Source organism: Suricata suricatta, chromosome 4 (assembly GCF_006229205.1).
Source record: "Suricata suricatta isolate VVHF042 chromosome 4, meerkat_22Aug2017_6uvM2_HiC, whole genome shotgun sequence".
In the NCBI taxonomy this organism is placed as follows: Eukaryota; Metazoa; Chordata; class Mammalia; order Carnivora; family Herpestidae; genus Suricata; species Suricata suricatta.
Window position 1 is genome coordinate 90,852,060 of NC_043703.1, and position 16,116 is coordinate 90,868,175.

Consider the following 16,116-nt stretch of genomic DNA (forward strand, 5'->3'; position numbering starts at 1 on the left):
CCCACATGCCATATAAATCAGCTACTAATGTTCTAGAATAGTATCTGCTTACAAAATTAGATTAAGATGGAACTGGCTTTATGTTTCTGCTTTAGATGAGATTGAGGAAGAGACCTGAAAAAGAGAAGGGAATTTTAAAAGTTGGGGGTGCCAGTTAGCCATGGAGCAAGATAAGGAGGCAGGGACCATTCCCATCCCTGCTGACGACCACAGGACTCCAACAACAGGTTAGCTGACGGTGACGCATGGGAGGCGGCGTGAGGGGTGGAGGCGGTAGTGTCAGGGCCCCCACTCTCGGCCAACCACCTGCTAAATTGAACAGCTGAGAGGAATAGATGTGAGATCACATCATAAAGTTTCCGGTAGTTTTCAAAGGGTATCTAATATACAAGTGATGGACAGCAGTCAAACAAATTCAGTTCAGATTCAGCTCAAAAATTAACCTCTTGAAATTAAAAAAGTTTTGTCTTTATCTCCATGTCTACAGAAATATGGGAAACAAATTTATACAATGTTTTAAAACTGTTTGTCATTCTACATTAAATATCCACCTGACAAAAAACTTTTTTTTTTTTTTTTTAAATTGAAAATGAAATGAAAGCTTTTGAGGTTTTAGTAACAAGTCCTGTCCAAAAGGACTGTTAGATGGGCTGGCCCTGCCTGTGGAGTGCTGCGGTAGAAATTTTGCAAAAGAGAAAAATCATCACTTATATACTCGGTCCTAATCAATGAGGAAGACCTCTAAAGACCAGTGTATTTAAGTATTACAGGAGAACATTAAAGCTGTACAATTAATAGCTTTCTCTCAGGCATGGGAAATTATGTTATAAACATGCAAGTGAAGAATCACATCATTCCTACAGAGCGAGGAAGAAAGGAGATACCATATTAAACAGTGAGAAAGCGTTTTCAATGTTCCTTAAAGATTTCCGACATGGGTTTTGAATGGTTTTACTGTATTGACTAAATTCAAACATAAAGCCCGAGAGAGTATCGTTTCCTCCTTGGGAGCTCACTCTTAAGACCTCCAGATCCAAATCCATCCACAAACACCCATCACCAAACGGCCCCCTTCCCAGTACTCCCGAAAGTCATCTCAGCAGCTTTCTGGGGTTATTTTCTTAATGTTAATTTAAAAACGCTAAACTCCAAACTCCAAACACTGTATCTTAGTGCTGTTGGTATTATGAACTATAGAAAAAGTATTAGATTAAGTTTTAAAAATCAATATTATAATCATTTGGTGCACAATCCCACACATTTAACACTCAATTTAACTCATTTGCTATCTCACATACAACCAACACAATATGCAAGAAACAACTGCGGGGAATTGTTTCAGATGCTCTAAAGTATGTTAATTTCCAAAGCAAAATGACTTGTGCTGTGAATTTTAACGCACTTGAAAGCCTGTACTTTCTCTCGTTCTGGAACACAAATTTTGCATGTCTGAAGAGCTGTGATTCATCTTAAGAAAACCCATCTTGTGTTAAATGGAATGGAAACTGGACTAAGTGGTCAAATGACAAGTACATTCATATTCAAGCTGTATTATAAATGCATGTACAGTAATTTACGTCTCTCAGCTACCACAAAAGGCTCTTGATAAGCAGGTAATTTGCTAAATGGACTCCTTTATCCAAGTATTCGAAGGGCGTTACAAGAAAAATCTGCAGAGGCATTAATGTGACGTAAAGGTCAAGCATTGTGACATACCTTTCAAATAATCCCGCCTAACTTGCGCTATGATGAGGCGGCTGCTGGCAGCATCGTTCAGCGTGAAGCCCTTGATGTGGGTCTCAGCGCTAAAAGAAGCAGACATTTAGAAAGGAATTACTGACATGCTTCTGATACGATAATAAACGGTTGAGCACCAAGGTGAAATTATAAAAACTACTGTTCGTATGTTAAAAATATTGCTGCAAAATATCGACCTGGAGACAGCTTTTGTGTTATCCTGTCAATGGTTATAGAAGGATAATTTTTTTTTGCATTCTGACAGATGACAAAGTTGGAAATGAGCAACAAAAGAAACAAAGTACAAGATTTTTTTTAAACAATCGGTTCAGATTCTTGAATGCTGACATATTAGATGACTAAAATAACTGCATGCCCTGCATTGTTCGGCTGTATCCTAAGCTGGATACTTTTTCCTCTTTTTTTTTTTTTTTTTTTACATTCACCATAATTATAAAATGTAAAACTATTCTTTCGGCAACAAAAATGAACATTTATTTTCAGCGCTGTATATTTTAAATATAAACGAAAGCATATTACTAACACCGTATCATTTGGTTGATTAATTTTCAAATTTCTGTCATCCAGATACATACAGTTTTTAAAGGTGAGCATGCGGCAGAACTAAACCCATCATGACATTAATATTAAAAATTTCACTCAACAATCTTGTCCCAGCCATTTAATTTGAAATTACCGCCCCCCCCCACCAACTTTTTAAAAACTCAAGAGCAAAAATCATTTGACTTATGGCTAAAACTGACATGATTAAAAAACCCCAGCCCAGGACTATTTCTGTCAGCTACGCAGTTTGCACATGTCCTGTGATGAAATTTCAACATCCTTAATGCCCCCAAGGGTTCATCTCCCGATTAGGAAATCCCCACAGGTCACCAGGAGCAAAAGCAATTGCCACCATTTGCCTTAGCAAGCTCGGTGCTGATCTTGCCGCCAACAACGGCAGCCTGCGGACGTGCACATGGAAGTTGAGCAGATTGCGAGAAAAGCAGGGTCACTCCTAAATTATTCTCGTCAATCCCAAGAAAATCCGCCAAAGACATGGTGACGTGCCCAGCCTCTCAGTCACTTCCAGCCTCTGAGATTCGACCCTGCAGTCCCCGGGGAACAGGATTTTCTTACCCCCCCACCCCCACCCCGCCGGACCAATCCTCTTAATCCCACCAAAGCACCCATTGCTCAGTTTGACTTTTTTCCTTTGTCCCATCTGTCAAAGCTTTTAAAGTCAACAACTCGTGCATGAGACTAAAAACTGCATAAAGGATTTACTTTCTCAATCTTTAGCATGATTAAATAAACAGAAGACACTATTAAGCTTAGGCTCACTTCTTAAGCCAACATTATTACATGTATTATACCATATTTGCATGAAAATATTACATAAAATTCATGAAACCATGCAGTACCAAAACTTTCCCTTTAACTGACTTAATTAAGTGTGAACTATCAACCTTTCAAAAGCCTTGAAAACAGAGTGTTTTCTTTCAATAGTCTCTTCCAATCTCAAAAAGCTACATATTCCATACAAGTATGAGAGTGGGGATCAAGAGGAAGACCGAAACTCTCCTCAGCTCTATGATACACCGAACATCTCTATTTTACATAAGTACAAACTGACCAATCACAACCAGAACATATTCCAAACTGGCAAAAGGGGGAAAAAAAAAAACCTACAAAAAGTTACTGGCAGAGATCAGTGCCGGATAACAGAAGTTTACTTCTGACCTATACTTCAGATCTTTCCTTTTATAAAAACAAAATCTAGTCCAGAGCTGTCAAAAGAAACTTAGCCTTCATCCATGTTGTCCAACACAGTTGTGTGTTACTAGCCACACCTGGCTACATGGCTGCTGTGACGGAGGAGTGGAAACCTCAATTCCCTAAACACACACCTTAGTGTATCAGAGATTTAAAACAAGAATCTATCTCCCTCACTGCTCTTTGCATAAGCACTCCCCCTCTCTTGGTAGAATCATTATATCTAACTTTTTATTTTGAAACATGAGGAAATGTAATTCTAACTAAAAATGAAAGAAAGGTGGCTTCTTTAATTTTTTAAAGGCTGCTGGGGGCTTCTGCGTGGGCCAGTTGGTTAAGCATCCAGCTTTGGCTCAGGTCATGATCTCACGGTTCATGGGTTCGAGCCCTGCATCAGGCTCTGTGCTGACAGCTAGCTCAGAGCCTGGAGCCTGCTTTGGATTCTGTGTCTCCCTCTCTCTCTGACCCTCTCCTGCTTGTGCTGTCTCTCTCTCTCCAAAACATATAAAAAAACATTAAAAAAAATTTTTTTAAGGCTGCTGTTACTGTTACTTTTGAGGTTCCACTACTTGTGCGCAAGGTTTAAATGACCTTGTTAATAAAAGTGAAGATATCGTGTTAGAGGTCCAGTAAATGCAACACATCAGAGGGTACAGTAAGGGCACAGCAAAAACAAAGTGCATTGTTTAGTTCACAGGGGAAATGACTGCTCTGAAGACTTGAACAAGCGGTATCACGCAGTAAAGCAACAACAGATTGCTATCTTTGACTGCCAGGAACAGGGCCAAAATACACGGGGGCACTGCCACTTGCTACGGAGGCTCCTCTGGTCACATGACATTACAATAAAGAAGGCCATTAAAAGAAGCAACAATTCTTTTTGATTCAGAGCACTGATATAAAACGGGAAAAAGTGATGACTTCATTAGAAACTTGAACCCCAACTACCATTTCTGAAGTTCTAGGTCGGAGTTTTTTAAAATAACCCAATGTCGATCTAACCCAAGATACCATTCTTCAGAGTTCCATATAACGTTTTCTCGGTTTAAGGGCAAGGATGTGCATCCAATCCCCAGATTGGGTGCTGAGGCAAGGTAAGGCTTTGCGTCTAGGATTCTCTTAGGCCCACACAGCTACATGTGGAAGGCAGCTACAAAATCCTCCTGGAAGGACAACACAGCTAGGATACAAGTGCCCTCAGGGTTCAGAAAGGCTTCACGAAGGTCTCGAGAAGGAGGGAAAGATCAACATACATTCTGCACGTGGTGCACGGAACAGGCACAGAGGGCTGTGCTTGCAGGCATCTCCTAGCCCAGCAGCCCTCACAACATTCGTTTGATCAAGATCCACAGTCGCACACGCTAAGAAATGTTTCACACGACCTACTGGAGCAAATTTTACTAAATGAAACTCGCAAAACCATCTTTACCACGTGAAGTGCTTCGATATTTTCTTGTCTATTTCAGTTAAGCAAAATGTTGGTTCTGTCTCACTAAAGAGAGTCCATGACCCTTACCGGTTACAACTGCAGTTTGAAAAACCAGTCACCAGTGAGTGGTCTTCAAGGAAAGGTGTGCACACCACATGGACACTCCAGCGGGGAGGCAAAAGAACATTTAATCCTCTATTTTTAAATCTTATCCTCTGGGAAATGTCTATTTTATTAAGTTTATATATTTATTTTCTGAGAGAGAGAGAGTGAGTGCATGTAAGTGTGGGAGGGGCAGAAAGAAGGTAGAGAATCCCAAGCAAGGCTCTGTGCTGTCAGCACGGAGCAAGACACGAGGCTTGATCTTCAAACCGTAAGATCATAACTTTAGCCCAGATCAAGAGTCAGATGCCCAACCAACTGAACTACCCAGGCACCCCTCTATTTCTTTCAGTATGTTTTATAATATACTTAACATGTACTACGTTAGTACAATTCATTACTAATGGATATGTTCAAAATGTTTATGACATGTGATTACTGAATCACTTAGGGAGTTTAGTAAAACGCGGATTTCTGGGCCCCCAATAATTGCTTGGTAGATGGACTGAATCAATCTTTGATTTTTTTTTTTTTTTAATGTCTGTTCATTTTTAAGAGACAGAGACAGAGTGGGGGGGGGGGGCGCCAGAGAGAGACAGACACCAAATCCGAAGCAGGCACAGAGCCTGAAGCGGAGCTCAAATTCATGAATTGTAAGATCATGATCTGAGATAAAGTCAGATGCCTTACTGACTGAGCCACCCAGGTGCCCCAGACTGAATCAATCTTTGAGGTGGGCTGTGGGAAATCTTTTTATGCTACCAGCATGTGAGGCTCACAATTCTAGAATAAGCCCAATTAAAATGAGAAAAAATTGCAATCTGTACTTAGGGGAATTTCAGAGATCTCTGTGACCAACCCCAGAATTAAAAGTTTAAAAAAAAAAAACTTTTGGGGCGCCTAGTTGGCTCAGTCAGTTAAAATATCGACTTTGGCACAGGTCGTGATCTCATGGTTCATAGGTTGGAGCCCCATGCAGGGCTTTATGCCGACACCTTAGAGTCTGGAGTCTGCTTTGAATTTTGTGTCTCCCTCTCTCCCTCCCCTGCTCGTGTGCTCTCTCTCTCAAGAATAAATACAAAACAACAACAACAACAACAACAACACTTTTCATCTTTGCCTCTGTCCCCTCACTTAATCAGACCCAGTTTACAATAGAAAATGCTGTTCTCATTATGCTGCCTCTCTTTCCTCCCAAATCACGACTGCTTCAGAATGCCTTTCATTACTATGAGCAGTGTTAGGATAGAGAGTTAATGTAATAATTTTCTGAGAAGTAATTTTAGGAAAAACCCATACCCCCTTGATGACTTCAATGATTACAGATGGCGTTAGGCTGTTCAACGCAAAATTTTCCAAGTCACTAATTGAGCATGTCTCCAGTATTCTGGAGATACGTAATTCAATCAGCAACTAAGTAAACACACAAATGCGGTACAGAATACATTAAAAAACTGAACTTTCAAAAAAAAAGTCTTAGTGTGACTGTCCTTGATTATAGGACATACAAATGATGGTTGAAGACCATAGATATAATATGGTGTGCATGTGTGTGTATAAGTATATATTATACTTGTATATATACATCTATATTTACTGTATCTATCTATATATATTATACACATGTGTGTTATGTATTTCCGCAAAAAACTATAGTCAGATACATTTTTCAAAATGTAATGAAATATAAACAATAAATATGGCCCTAGGGTGCTTAATTTTAACATTAACACTAGCACTAACACCAAAATTTCCAGCAAATTGCAAGAATGTCAAACATCCACTTTCTATCCAGGATTCTAATATTCCAAAAGTACTGTGACTTAAAAATTTTGAAGGCCAAAATTGAGCCAAGAGAGATTATTTCAGAAATTGTAATACACTACAGAAGGCTGACCTTTGCTACTGAAAATAAGGCTACTGACTCATCACCAGGACAGGTCAATATTCCAGAGCAGGTGACTGTGATCTATTCCTTTCTGGGCTCTTTCTGGTTAAAAAGTCAACTTTTCATGTTAACTCCTTGAGGATAAGACAACACAGCCCATTACCTGACATATCAGGTAAGAAAATGTCTTACTTGTTCTGATTAACAAAGTATTTTACTCTGAGGAACTAGCCAGAGAAACAAAACCCCTACCACCACCACCACAAAGATTTTTTTTTAAGTCCAAAATCAAACAAAAACACAACAGTAGGGGAAAGAGAAAAGGCATTTAAAATGTGTTGAGGGGGTGCCTTTGTGGCTCAGTTGGTTAAGCTTCCAACTCTTGATTTCGAATCAGGTCATGATCTCATGGTCTGTGAGACAGAGCCCTGCATTGAGCTCTGTGCTGACAGAGATTCTCTCTCTCCCTCTCCTTCTGCTCCTCCCCCACCCAAATAAACAGTTTTTAAAAATCAGTAAGATGTGTTGAGCAACTATATTTTCTCTACTTTACTCTATGCTCTTCAACACCTAGAAGAGATCTTTAATGTAAGTCTTACTGTCATCCACTCATCACATAGAAGAAAAAACGAGGCTCAGAGATAAGAGGTAATTTCCCCAAAAGAAATACCCTTGCTTAATGTCAAAGTCCTTGGGTGTTTTCATTATATTAGGCTCCTTTCACCACTAAAGGTTCACATATCTAGCTGGTGAACAAGAAACAGAGTATGACGAAGAAAAAGAAGTCATTCTTCTGTATATGAACATCATAAATGAGTGGCGAGGTTATACTAGGCAAATAAAATGTACTGCACTGTGCAGGGCCAGGAAAAGTTATTTTTTAAAAAAACTTTTTTTAACGTTTTTTGTTTTTTATTTATTTCTGAGAGACAGAGAGAGCGCGCGTGAGCAGGGGAGGGTCAGAGAGAGAGGGAGACACAGAATCCGAGGCAGGCTCCAGGCTCTGAGCTGTCAGCACAGAGCCCGACGTGGGGCTCAAACCCACGAACTATGAGATCATGCCCTGAGCTGAAGCCGGACACGTAACTGACTGAGCCACCCAGGGGCCCCAGTTATTTTTTTTATGTTAAAATAAAAAACCCCATAAAATTAGAAAACCATTTCATAGGATTTCTGTGTATAGTTCAGGATAATTAAGCGGCTGCTACCATTACAAATAACTGGAAAAAAACTAAGAGCTGATACTTTTTTAAAAATCAAGTTTAAGAAAGAAACTAATACTTACACATCTTTCACTTGCAATGCTTGTAAGAAGTTATCCCTCTCCAAAAGTAATTCTATAAGACTGCCATAAGTTTCACTGTTCAGCACAATGTTTTGCTTTTGTGCTTTCTGAAAAATAATATATGCATCTGTGAAGGAAAAAAACATAACATGCGAAGACATTATTCTAAAATGGCAAAAGGAGGGGGAAAACTCCTAGAACACTGCCCCCACACCACCTGATTTCTCTGCGTTTCCACATTCGCCCCCCACACCACTCCCAGACACGGCCTAACAGCAGAGGCCGTGGCCCTTCTCAGGTTTGTAAACACAAAGTCACAGTGTTGGAAACTCTACTTAAGCCACATGGAAGGTACCTGAAAGGATTTCCTTGTAAAATTACTTTTTGTACTAGTTTTCTGAAGTCAATAAATCATACTCATGCCAATAAAAATAAGAAAGAGCTCCTCTGAATTTGTCAAAAGATGATACCAGTTTCCAAATAAACTGCAAAATATGTGTTAAAGTCCAAACAAACCACAGGTATAATTTAGATTGAGGGGAGCAAACGATGCCATTTTAAAGCACTCGTTAATCTATAAGTGGGTGGTTACAATGGTTAACATTCCAACACAACAGCATTACGGTGAATATAGCCTGTAATTCTAAAATTAGGAGATCAAGTTATTTGGCTACGACAGGACTTATACAAAAACATACAATTTTCAAATATACAGGTATCTAACAAGTAAACTAAGCAACATTTGTTTGACTGATTAACAGTTTTATTTCACTTGTTCACAATAACTGTCAGTGAATGAAAAGATGTTACCAAAAAGAGAAGTAACTACACTTTTCAGTCACTTACTTTTCTGAAATAAAACTGCCTGGCTATAAACATCCAACTGAAACTATAATCCACTCTCTGGTGTGTATAAACAAATCACAATAGAGACGGAGCATAAGTGAACTGCCACGTATGAACATTTATGGGAGAAAGCTCAATGTAAGGAAAGGCAGTATGTACAATTAGGAGTGAACAAGATATTAATGCTCAAGAAAACCATTCGGAGCTACCTTAGGGGTTTCTGAACAGGCAGACATGACACTAGTATTTCTGAGTTAGGGGAGTTTGCATGAGGCCTTCAATTTAAACTGAAGTCACAATGTCAAAAACCTTCTTTCAAGCTAAACTCAGAGAAAACAAAAGAGAAAAGGTATGACATTAGTATCTGCATCCTAACTGAGGTTTAACAGATAAAATCTGTCATTCCGTACACAGGGCTCCCTTGTAAGGGAGCTAAGAGGTTAACGGCAATGCAATTACTGTCTCTTCCCCCAACAAGCATGGTTTGCTAGACAGAAACATACAATCATTCGAATATTTAAGATTAACAAAACAATCTAGAAAATCTTACTAATTGTTTTCTAAAACTGTAGTCATTGTAAAAAATTGGTATGGCTCTGTTTATTATTCTCTACTTCTTGAAGGAAGGAAGGGAGGAAGGGGTGATCACTGTAAAGTACCACACTCATTCACCACAGGTTTCTGGTGTGGAAGTCAGTAAGGATGCTAAACTATCAAAGATTTGAAAAAGTGCTCTTGTGCAAAGCATTCGAATTTCAAAGTATTCATACTTTGCTAAGCATTCAAATCCTGAGATTTGTAAATAAAAATTTGAAGAATTAACTGGATAAAATCAGTATGATAAATGTAAATTGCATCATAAAACCAGAATAGGGGTATATCTCTATGTTTATAATAAACACTAATACCTGCTTAAGACTTTTCACTTAAAAACAATTCTTTTTTAATGTTTAAAAAATGTTTATTTTTGAGAGAGATAGAGTGTGAGTGGGGGAGGGGCGGAGAGAGAGGGAGAGACAGCATCCAAAGCAGGCTGCAGGCTCCAAGCTGTCAGCACAGAGCCTGATGCAGGGCTCAAACCCACGAACCACGAGATCATGACTTGAACTGAAGTTGGATGCTTTAACTAACTGAGCCAACAATTTTTAAAAAGGCAATAGATGAAGGAGTTCTAGAGTCTTCAAAAAGGAAGCAAATACTAATTTCATATTCATTTCAGTCAAATAAAAATTCCACTGGAATATTTAAATAGTACTGATGATGATAATTAATTTTATATTTAGGTTTACCATATATAAGGTAAGGACTAAAGGATGTATCGGGTGCATAATGTAGCAAAGGATAATGACACAAAGGATGAAGTTACTCTTCATGACCCTGGATGCTTTATGTCAGTGTCACAAAATTTCCATTAAGAAATACGAGGAAATTATAAATTTCGAAATTGATTCCTTTCTATTGAACTGTCAAAACTATCAATACTAAAATGAAAAAAATTTACCTAACAGTCTAAGTCATAAAAGCATACTTGAAAATCCACACAAAACTGAAGGAAATTAAAGAGTATGCTAGGAAACTATAGTAATTTATGATTTTGAAAGAGTACAATGAAGTCTAAATGGAAAGGTCTATAAAATAATAGGCAAGCTGCTATCAGAGAGTTCAAGACGGTCGTAAAAATTTTAAAGTAGTCAAAGGTGGTAGACATGCCACCTCAGGAAGTTTACCACTAGAGAAAAGGAGGAAGAAGAATCCCAGAACTCTCGTCCAGCCTCTAACCTTGAAACAGTACTTGATTATTTCAACATATCCTATGACGGTGGTTAAGCCCTAATCAATTTTTGCTTTCAGATAAAAAATATATATATATAATAAATACATTTGCCCAAAAAAACCATTCATGATCATGCTATTTTCAAAGTATAATTTTTGATAAAATGTATGCCTATTTTATATTATAAAAAATTTCAAATGTACAGAAAAATATAAAGAATAGTATAATTGACCTTTCCATATACCTATCACCTACATCTAACATTTATCATTAACATTTTGCCAGATTTGCTTTATCTTTGTTCCTTATGGTTTAGGTATTTTAAAACAGGTTATAGATACCTTGACTTTTTTTCTTCTCTCAATACTTCATTTTAGTTCTTAAATTTTAAGGACATTGTCCTATAAATCTAACATCACTGTCATATCTAATAAAAATGAGATAGGGCACCTGGCTGGCTCAGCCAGAAGAGCATGTGACTCTTGTTCTCATGGTTAGTTGTTTAAGCCCCACACTAGATATAAAGATAACTAAAAAAATTTAAAAAGAAAATGAGATAAGTCCTTACTGTTATCTACTACTCAGTTGATATTTAAGTTTCCCCAGCTACCCCAAAATGTCTTTTTTAATATAAGAATGAAAATAAGCAATTTACACACGTTCCATGTCTGTCCTAGAGCACTTCTAATTGGTTAGATGGGCTTAGACCTCATGTCGCTCTGCGGAAGAAGACCCCTGTGCACAGGCTTACCTTTGCTTCTCTTTCGTTGGCAGGCATTCAACAGATTTTTGTGGATACTTTTCTCTTCACGGGAAGGTGGCGGTGAATTCAGGGAGTGCTTTTCATCCTCATACCACAACTTAAAAACAAAATTCTTCAGTTAAACAAAAACTGGCATATACAGTGATCTTCTTAGTATAAAAGCAGCCTCATCAATGCCCTGACGTTATACTGACAACTAAACCTTGTTACGCTTACAGTTAAAAACAAATTACCTCAGGTACATCAAATGGAACCTCCTGATTATTGTTTCTAAGGATTTCTGCTAATAATCTTAATGTCTTTGCACGAGGAATAATATTTTCTTCTTGCATTTTATTCCAGACAGCATCAGCTCTTTGCCAGTCACCATTTATTTCTGTAAAATTGGATTAGGCAGAAATTAATGAATATACTAAGCAGAATTCATAAAAATGTTTAGAATTTCCTCCTATCTGATGTTGAATTGTAACCATTACCCTCAAATAACTGCTTCCAGGGAAAGGAATAGGATGATTGTGCACCAAAGGTGAGAAGACTTCTTTCTGTATACCTTTTGAATTTTCAACAATAGGAAGCCCTTACCTATTATAAAATAACAACAAACCTCCTAATCTTTACTACATACTCTGAAAACCTTTTTAAAGTCACTGAGAAGTTACCCACTGCTGAAATCTGAAATAGGTAACAATTCAACTCTGTCCATGAGACTCTGGAAAGACGATGGGTACATGTATGCAGTAGAATACACAGTTGAAGGTCTAAAATGAGTGTAAGTGGACAGATGTATCATTTTCTTCAAAAGGGACAAATCAACAAACACTTTTCACTTAGCTGAATGGGGAGAATGCTGCCTCTTCTGCTGACTTGAAGAATGTCTATGACGTCGTGTGACAGATTTCTCATCCCACAAATAATGCCATCAGACTACAAGTATTATAGGGCAAGGGAAGTTTGCTGGAAGGAAATAGGCTGATTCCTTCATACTGAATGAATATGTGGTATTCCTTATATGTTCCTTTTATGTGGTGATCCAGTCTTCACAAATAGCAAAAACTTAATAATCAAGACATTCTTTTTAAAACCTTCTAACGGGTTTTAGGGGCGCCTGGGTGGCTTAGTCGGTTAAGCCTCCGGCTTCGGCTCAGGTCAGATCTCACGGTCGTGGGTTTGAGCCCCGCATCGGGCTCTGTGCTGACAGCTAGCTCGGAGCCTGGAGCCTGCTTCCGGTTCTGTGTCTCCTTCTCTCTCTGCCCCTCCCCCTCTCATGCTCTGTCTCTCTCAGTATCAAAAATAAATAAAAAAACAAAAAAAAAATTAAAAAAAAAAGAAATAAAACCTTCTAACGGGTTTTAAAAAGAGAAAAGGTCAGTCACTTAATATAATAAGCTTTTGCTTGTGAAAAACTGGACCAAAATATGAAAAATATCATGGAACTAATTAAGTCCAGTATAACTATTAGCACAAAGAAATATTCCTTACAAAGTGTTTTTTAAATTTCCAATCCTATCTTCATTGGACTAGGAAAGGGGTTATTTCAGAGACCAGAATGTTCCAGAAAACATAAATCAATGTTTCTCAGGGATTCCAAAATACTAAAACAAATGAGATTTTCTTAGATTCTCCCTGACCCCTCCAAATGAAAAGCTAAGTTTTTTGATAACTAATGATTCCTAAAAGTAAAAAATTCAAAGAAGAAAAGCAAAACACATTCATGCTCCATCAGAAACCTAAGTAAAAGGAAAGGTTACTAAGTAGGACATTTTCTCCAGGTCATACACAGATTGCAATGATTTTGTATATACTTTGATAGTAAAATCAGTTGCATACAGAACGCTTAAATTTACAACCTATTTTCCAAACAAGACTCTCATAAGCTAATTATGCTTATTCTTCATTAGAATGTTCTTATGTAGTATAAAACTCAACAATGACTTTTCAATTATGTGAATATATAAAACTAACTGAATTAAATTCATAAACAACAAATCAAGCCCCAGCATGTTTACTTCCGTCGAAGAGAAAAGGTGGAACACTTCCATTCCCGGCCGAAGAGGACCGTGGACTGTGCGGGACACAGTCAGGAGCGGTCTCCGGGACCTAGAAACAGAACTGCTAAGGCGCTTTGTAAAGAGATTCCTTTTAAGCAAATATGACTACTCCAAACACTGAGGAGAAGATGGCTGGAAGACGTGCAACTCTGGGACTCCAACTGTAAGAATTACAGGAACACAATTTTCTTCTAAAACTAGCACAAATATATGGAAGCTTCCAGTTTGGAGGATAAGAGACCACAGAGATGCACCTGTAACTATAATAGACTAGCAACTCATACAAGAAAATATTTCAAAATACATGAAAATTAGTGTTTATAGCATGAAACAACTCATTTATATTTACACACACATACTTTTTTGTTTAAAGGGGAAAAACTTGGAAATATACCTGGATCACAAAATACACAACAAAAATTTGAGACAAACTAGTCAGTGTACCAATATCTGCACCTGTGTGCAAAAACACACAAAGAGACAGAAAGGCCACGCCTTTCTTGTATAACATCCCTCTGGGGCTTAAAATCCCTTCTTCTAAGCAATCCTACTTGTTACCTGGGCTGTGCCCAGGGCATGGACACTCTGCCTCTATGATCCCGTCGTCACCCTCCGGGCACTGACCACTACACAACCTCTGAGGACTGTTAAGGTACATGACCAATGATTTTGGACACCACTAGTGATTTTACCAGAATACACACTGTTGTGGGATTGTAATTTATGGCAATATGCCCAGTGTGTGACAACAGCTGTCACTGCCTGCGCAACGGGAAGTTATTTTTTTTTAATGTCTTTATTTTGAGAGACAGAGACAGAGAGCGAGCTGTGGAGGGGCAGAGAGAGAGGGAGACAGAATCTGAAGCAGGCTCCAGGCTCTGAGCTAGCTGTCAGCATAGAGCCTTATGCGGGGCTCAAACCCACGAACCATGAGATCATGACCTGAGCCCAAGTGTCGGACGCTTAACCGACTGAGCCACCTAGGCCCCCTGGTCGGAAAGTTCTGACATACTACTGATCAGAGAGGGCAATTTGCAAACTGTGGTCTCTAAACATCCTTCCACTCTAAAAGAAGGAACCCAGGGCTGGGACAGGGATCACGCTATACAAGCCTGGATGGTCTTGTTTTGCCTGAAAACAACCCAAGACTAGCAAGGGGTGTCCTATGACCTAGGAGCCAACGTAAAGGAGCTGCCACTGGTCAAAGATGAGCAATGTGAACACCTAGAAGAATAATGATTGCATAAACTCAATCACAAATATATTTTTAAAATAAAAAGGACATCGGCACTTAGATTTGATAATTAAAGAGAGAAAGGTACTGATCTTTCCCTGGGAATTTATTTCATATTAAGTACAAAAGGAAACCACAGAACATAGAGTATGATGTATGAGTAGAGTATGAAACATGCAGAGGATAAAACAATCAAAATAATTGGTGTATATGTAAAAACTATATGGATACAAATATACAAGGCTGGCCAGTTGACAAGCTACCCCTGAGGGGTGGACAAAATGACAGTTCCACATTTTGTTCTGTACACTACTGTACTGCTGGACTCTTTAGTAACTTGGGATATACTCATGCTTTATTTGTATAATAATGAGAGGAAACCACACAGTGTAAAAACAAATGCCAATGGCCAGAAGTACTTGAAAAAAACGCACACAAATAAGGTCTAAGGTAGAATAAATGCTAAAGTGTAAATGTTGGCTTTTTAAAAATTGACTTGTAAAAATTCTAAGACAAAATTACAAACATAAAGCAGTTCTGTTTTCCAAGAATGCATACAAATAATAAACTATATGTATATATGTAAAAAGAAATGGACATGTTTAGAATATAAAGAAAATGTTCAATAAGAAGGTAAAAATACTGTCAACTCAAAATAATAGTATATTCATTATGCAGATGGGGGGCTGCTTCATTCATGTTTGTTATAGGTCTTAGGAACTAATTTTGCAAGACTATCACCATGAAAGGGGATATTAGAAAGTGTATTGGAAAAGACAGAACTAAAATCTGAATTGTGACAGATTCTTTTTATCAGCTCACCTGTGGCCATCACACTGTATAGAGGAGGTAGAAAATGAAACACGTTTAGTACAACTAGTATTTAAAGGTATGAATAGTTTCATTTTCTATTTCTTCACCTAGATATTAGTTACATGAATGTTGGCTATCAAAAACCACCAGGCAATGTGTACCGTTGTTTCATGCCTCTTTCTGCAGTCTGCTGTGATTCACAACATCAAGTGCGTGTGGTAGGTGGGGGATACTGTTTTAAAACAAAACAGAATTGCTCTTCAACAAATACCCCAAAATAATCAGATCATGTTCAAAGACAAAAATTACACCATGAGAAAGAATCAATTCATAAAAAGTTCCAGTAGGTCAAACAAATTACTTTCTCAGAAATCCACAATCCAAAATAGGGTCTTTCAAGTACAATAGGACCACATCTCCT

The 16,116-nt window shown here is 38.1% G+C and overlaps 1 protein-coding gene across 1 annotated transcript in view; it reads right to left on the reverse strand.

Annotated features, from left to right (window-relative positions):
• Positions 1-16,116, reverse strand: part of LRPPRC (leucine rich pentatricopeptide repeat containing) — a 108,355-nt gene that overhangs the window by 13,426 nt on the left and 78,813 nt on the right. Inside the window, exons 28-31 of the mRNA XM_029937271.1 lie at positions 11,834-11,976; positions 11,589-11,697; positions 8,218-8,344; positions 1,717-1,805 (exon numbers count right to left, since the gene is read on the reverse strand). Coding sequence (XP_029793131.1) covers positions 1,717-1,805; positions 8,218-8,344; positions 11,589-11,697; positions 11,834-11,976 — 468 coding nt within the window. The remainder of the gene's footprint in view (positions 1-1,716; positions 1,806-8,217; positions 8,345-11,588; positions 11,698-11,833; positions 11,977-16,116) is intronic.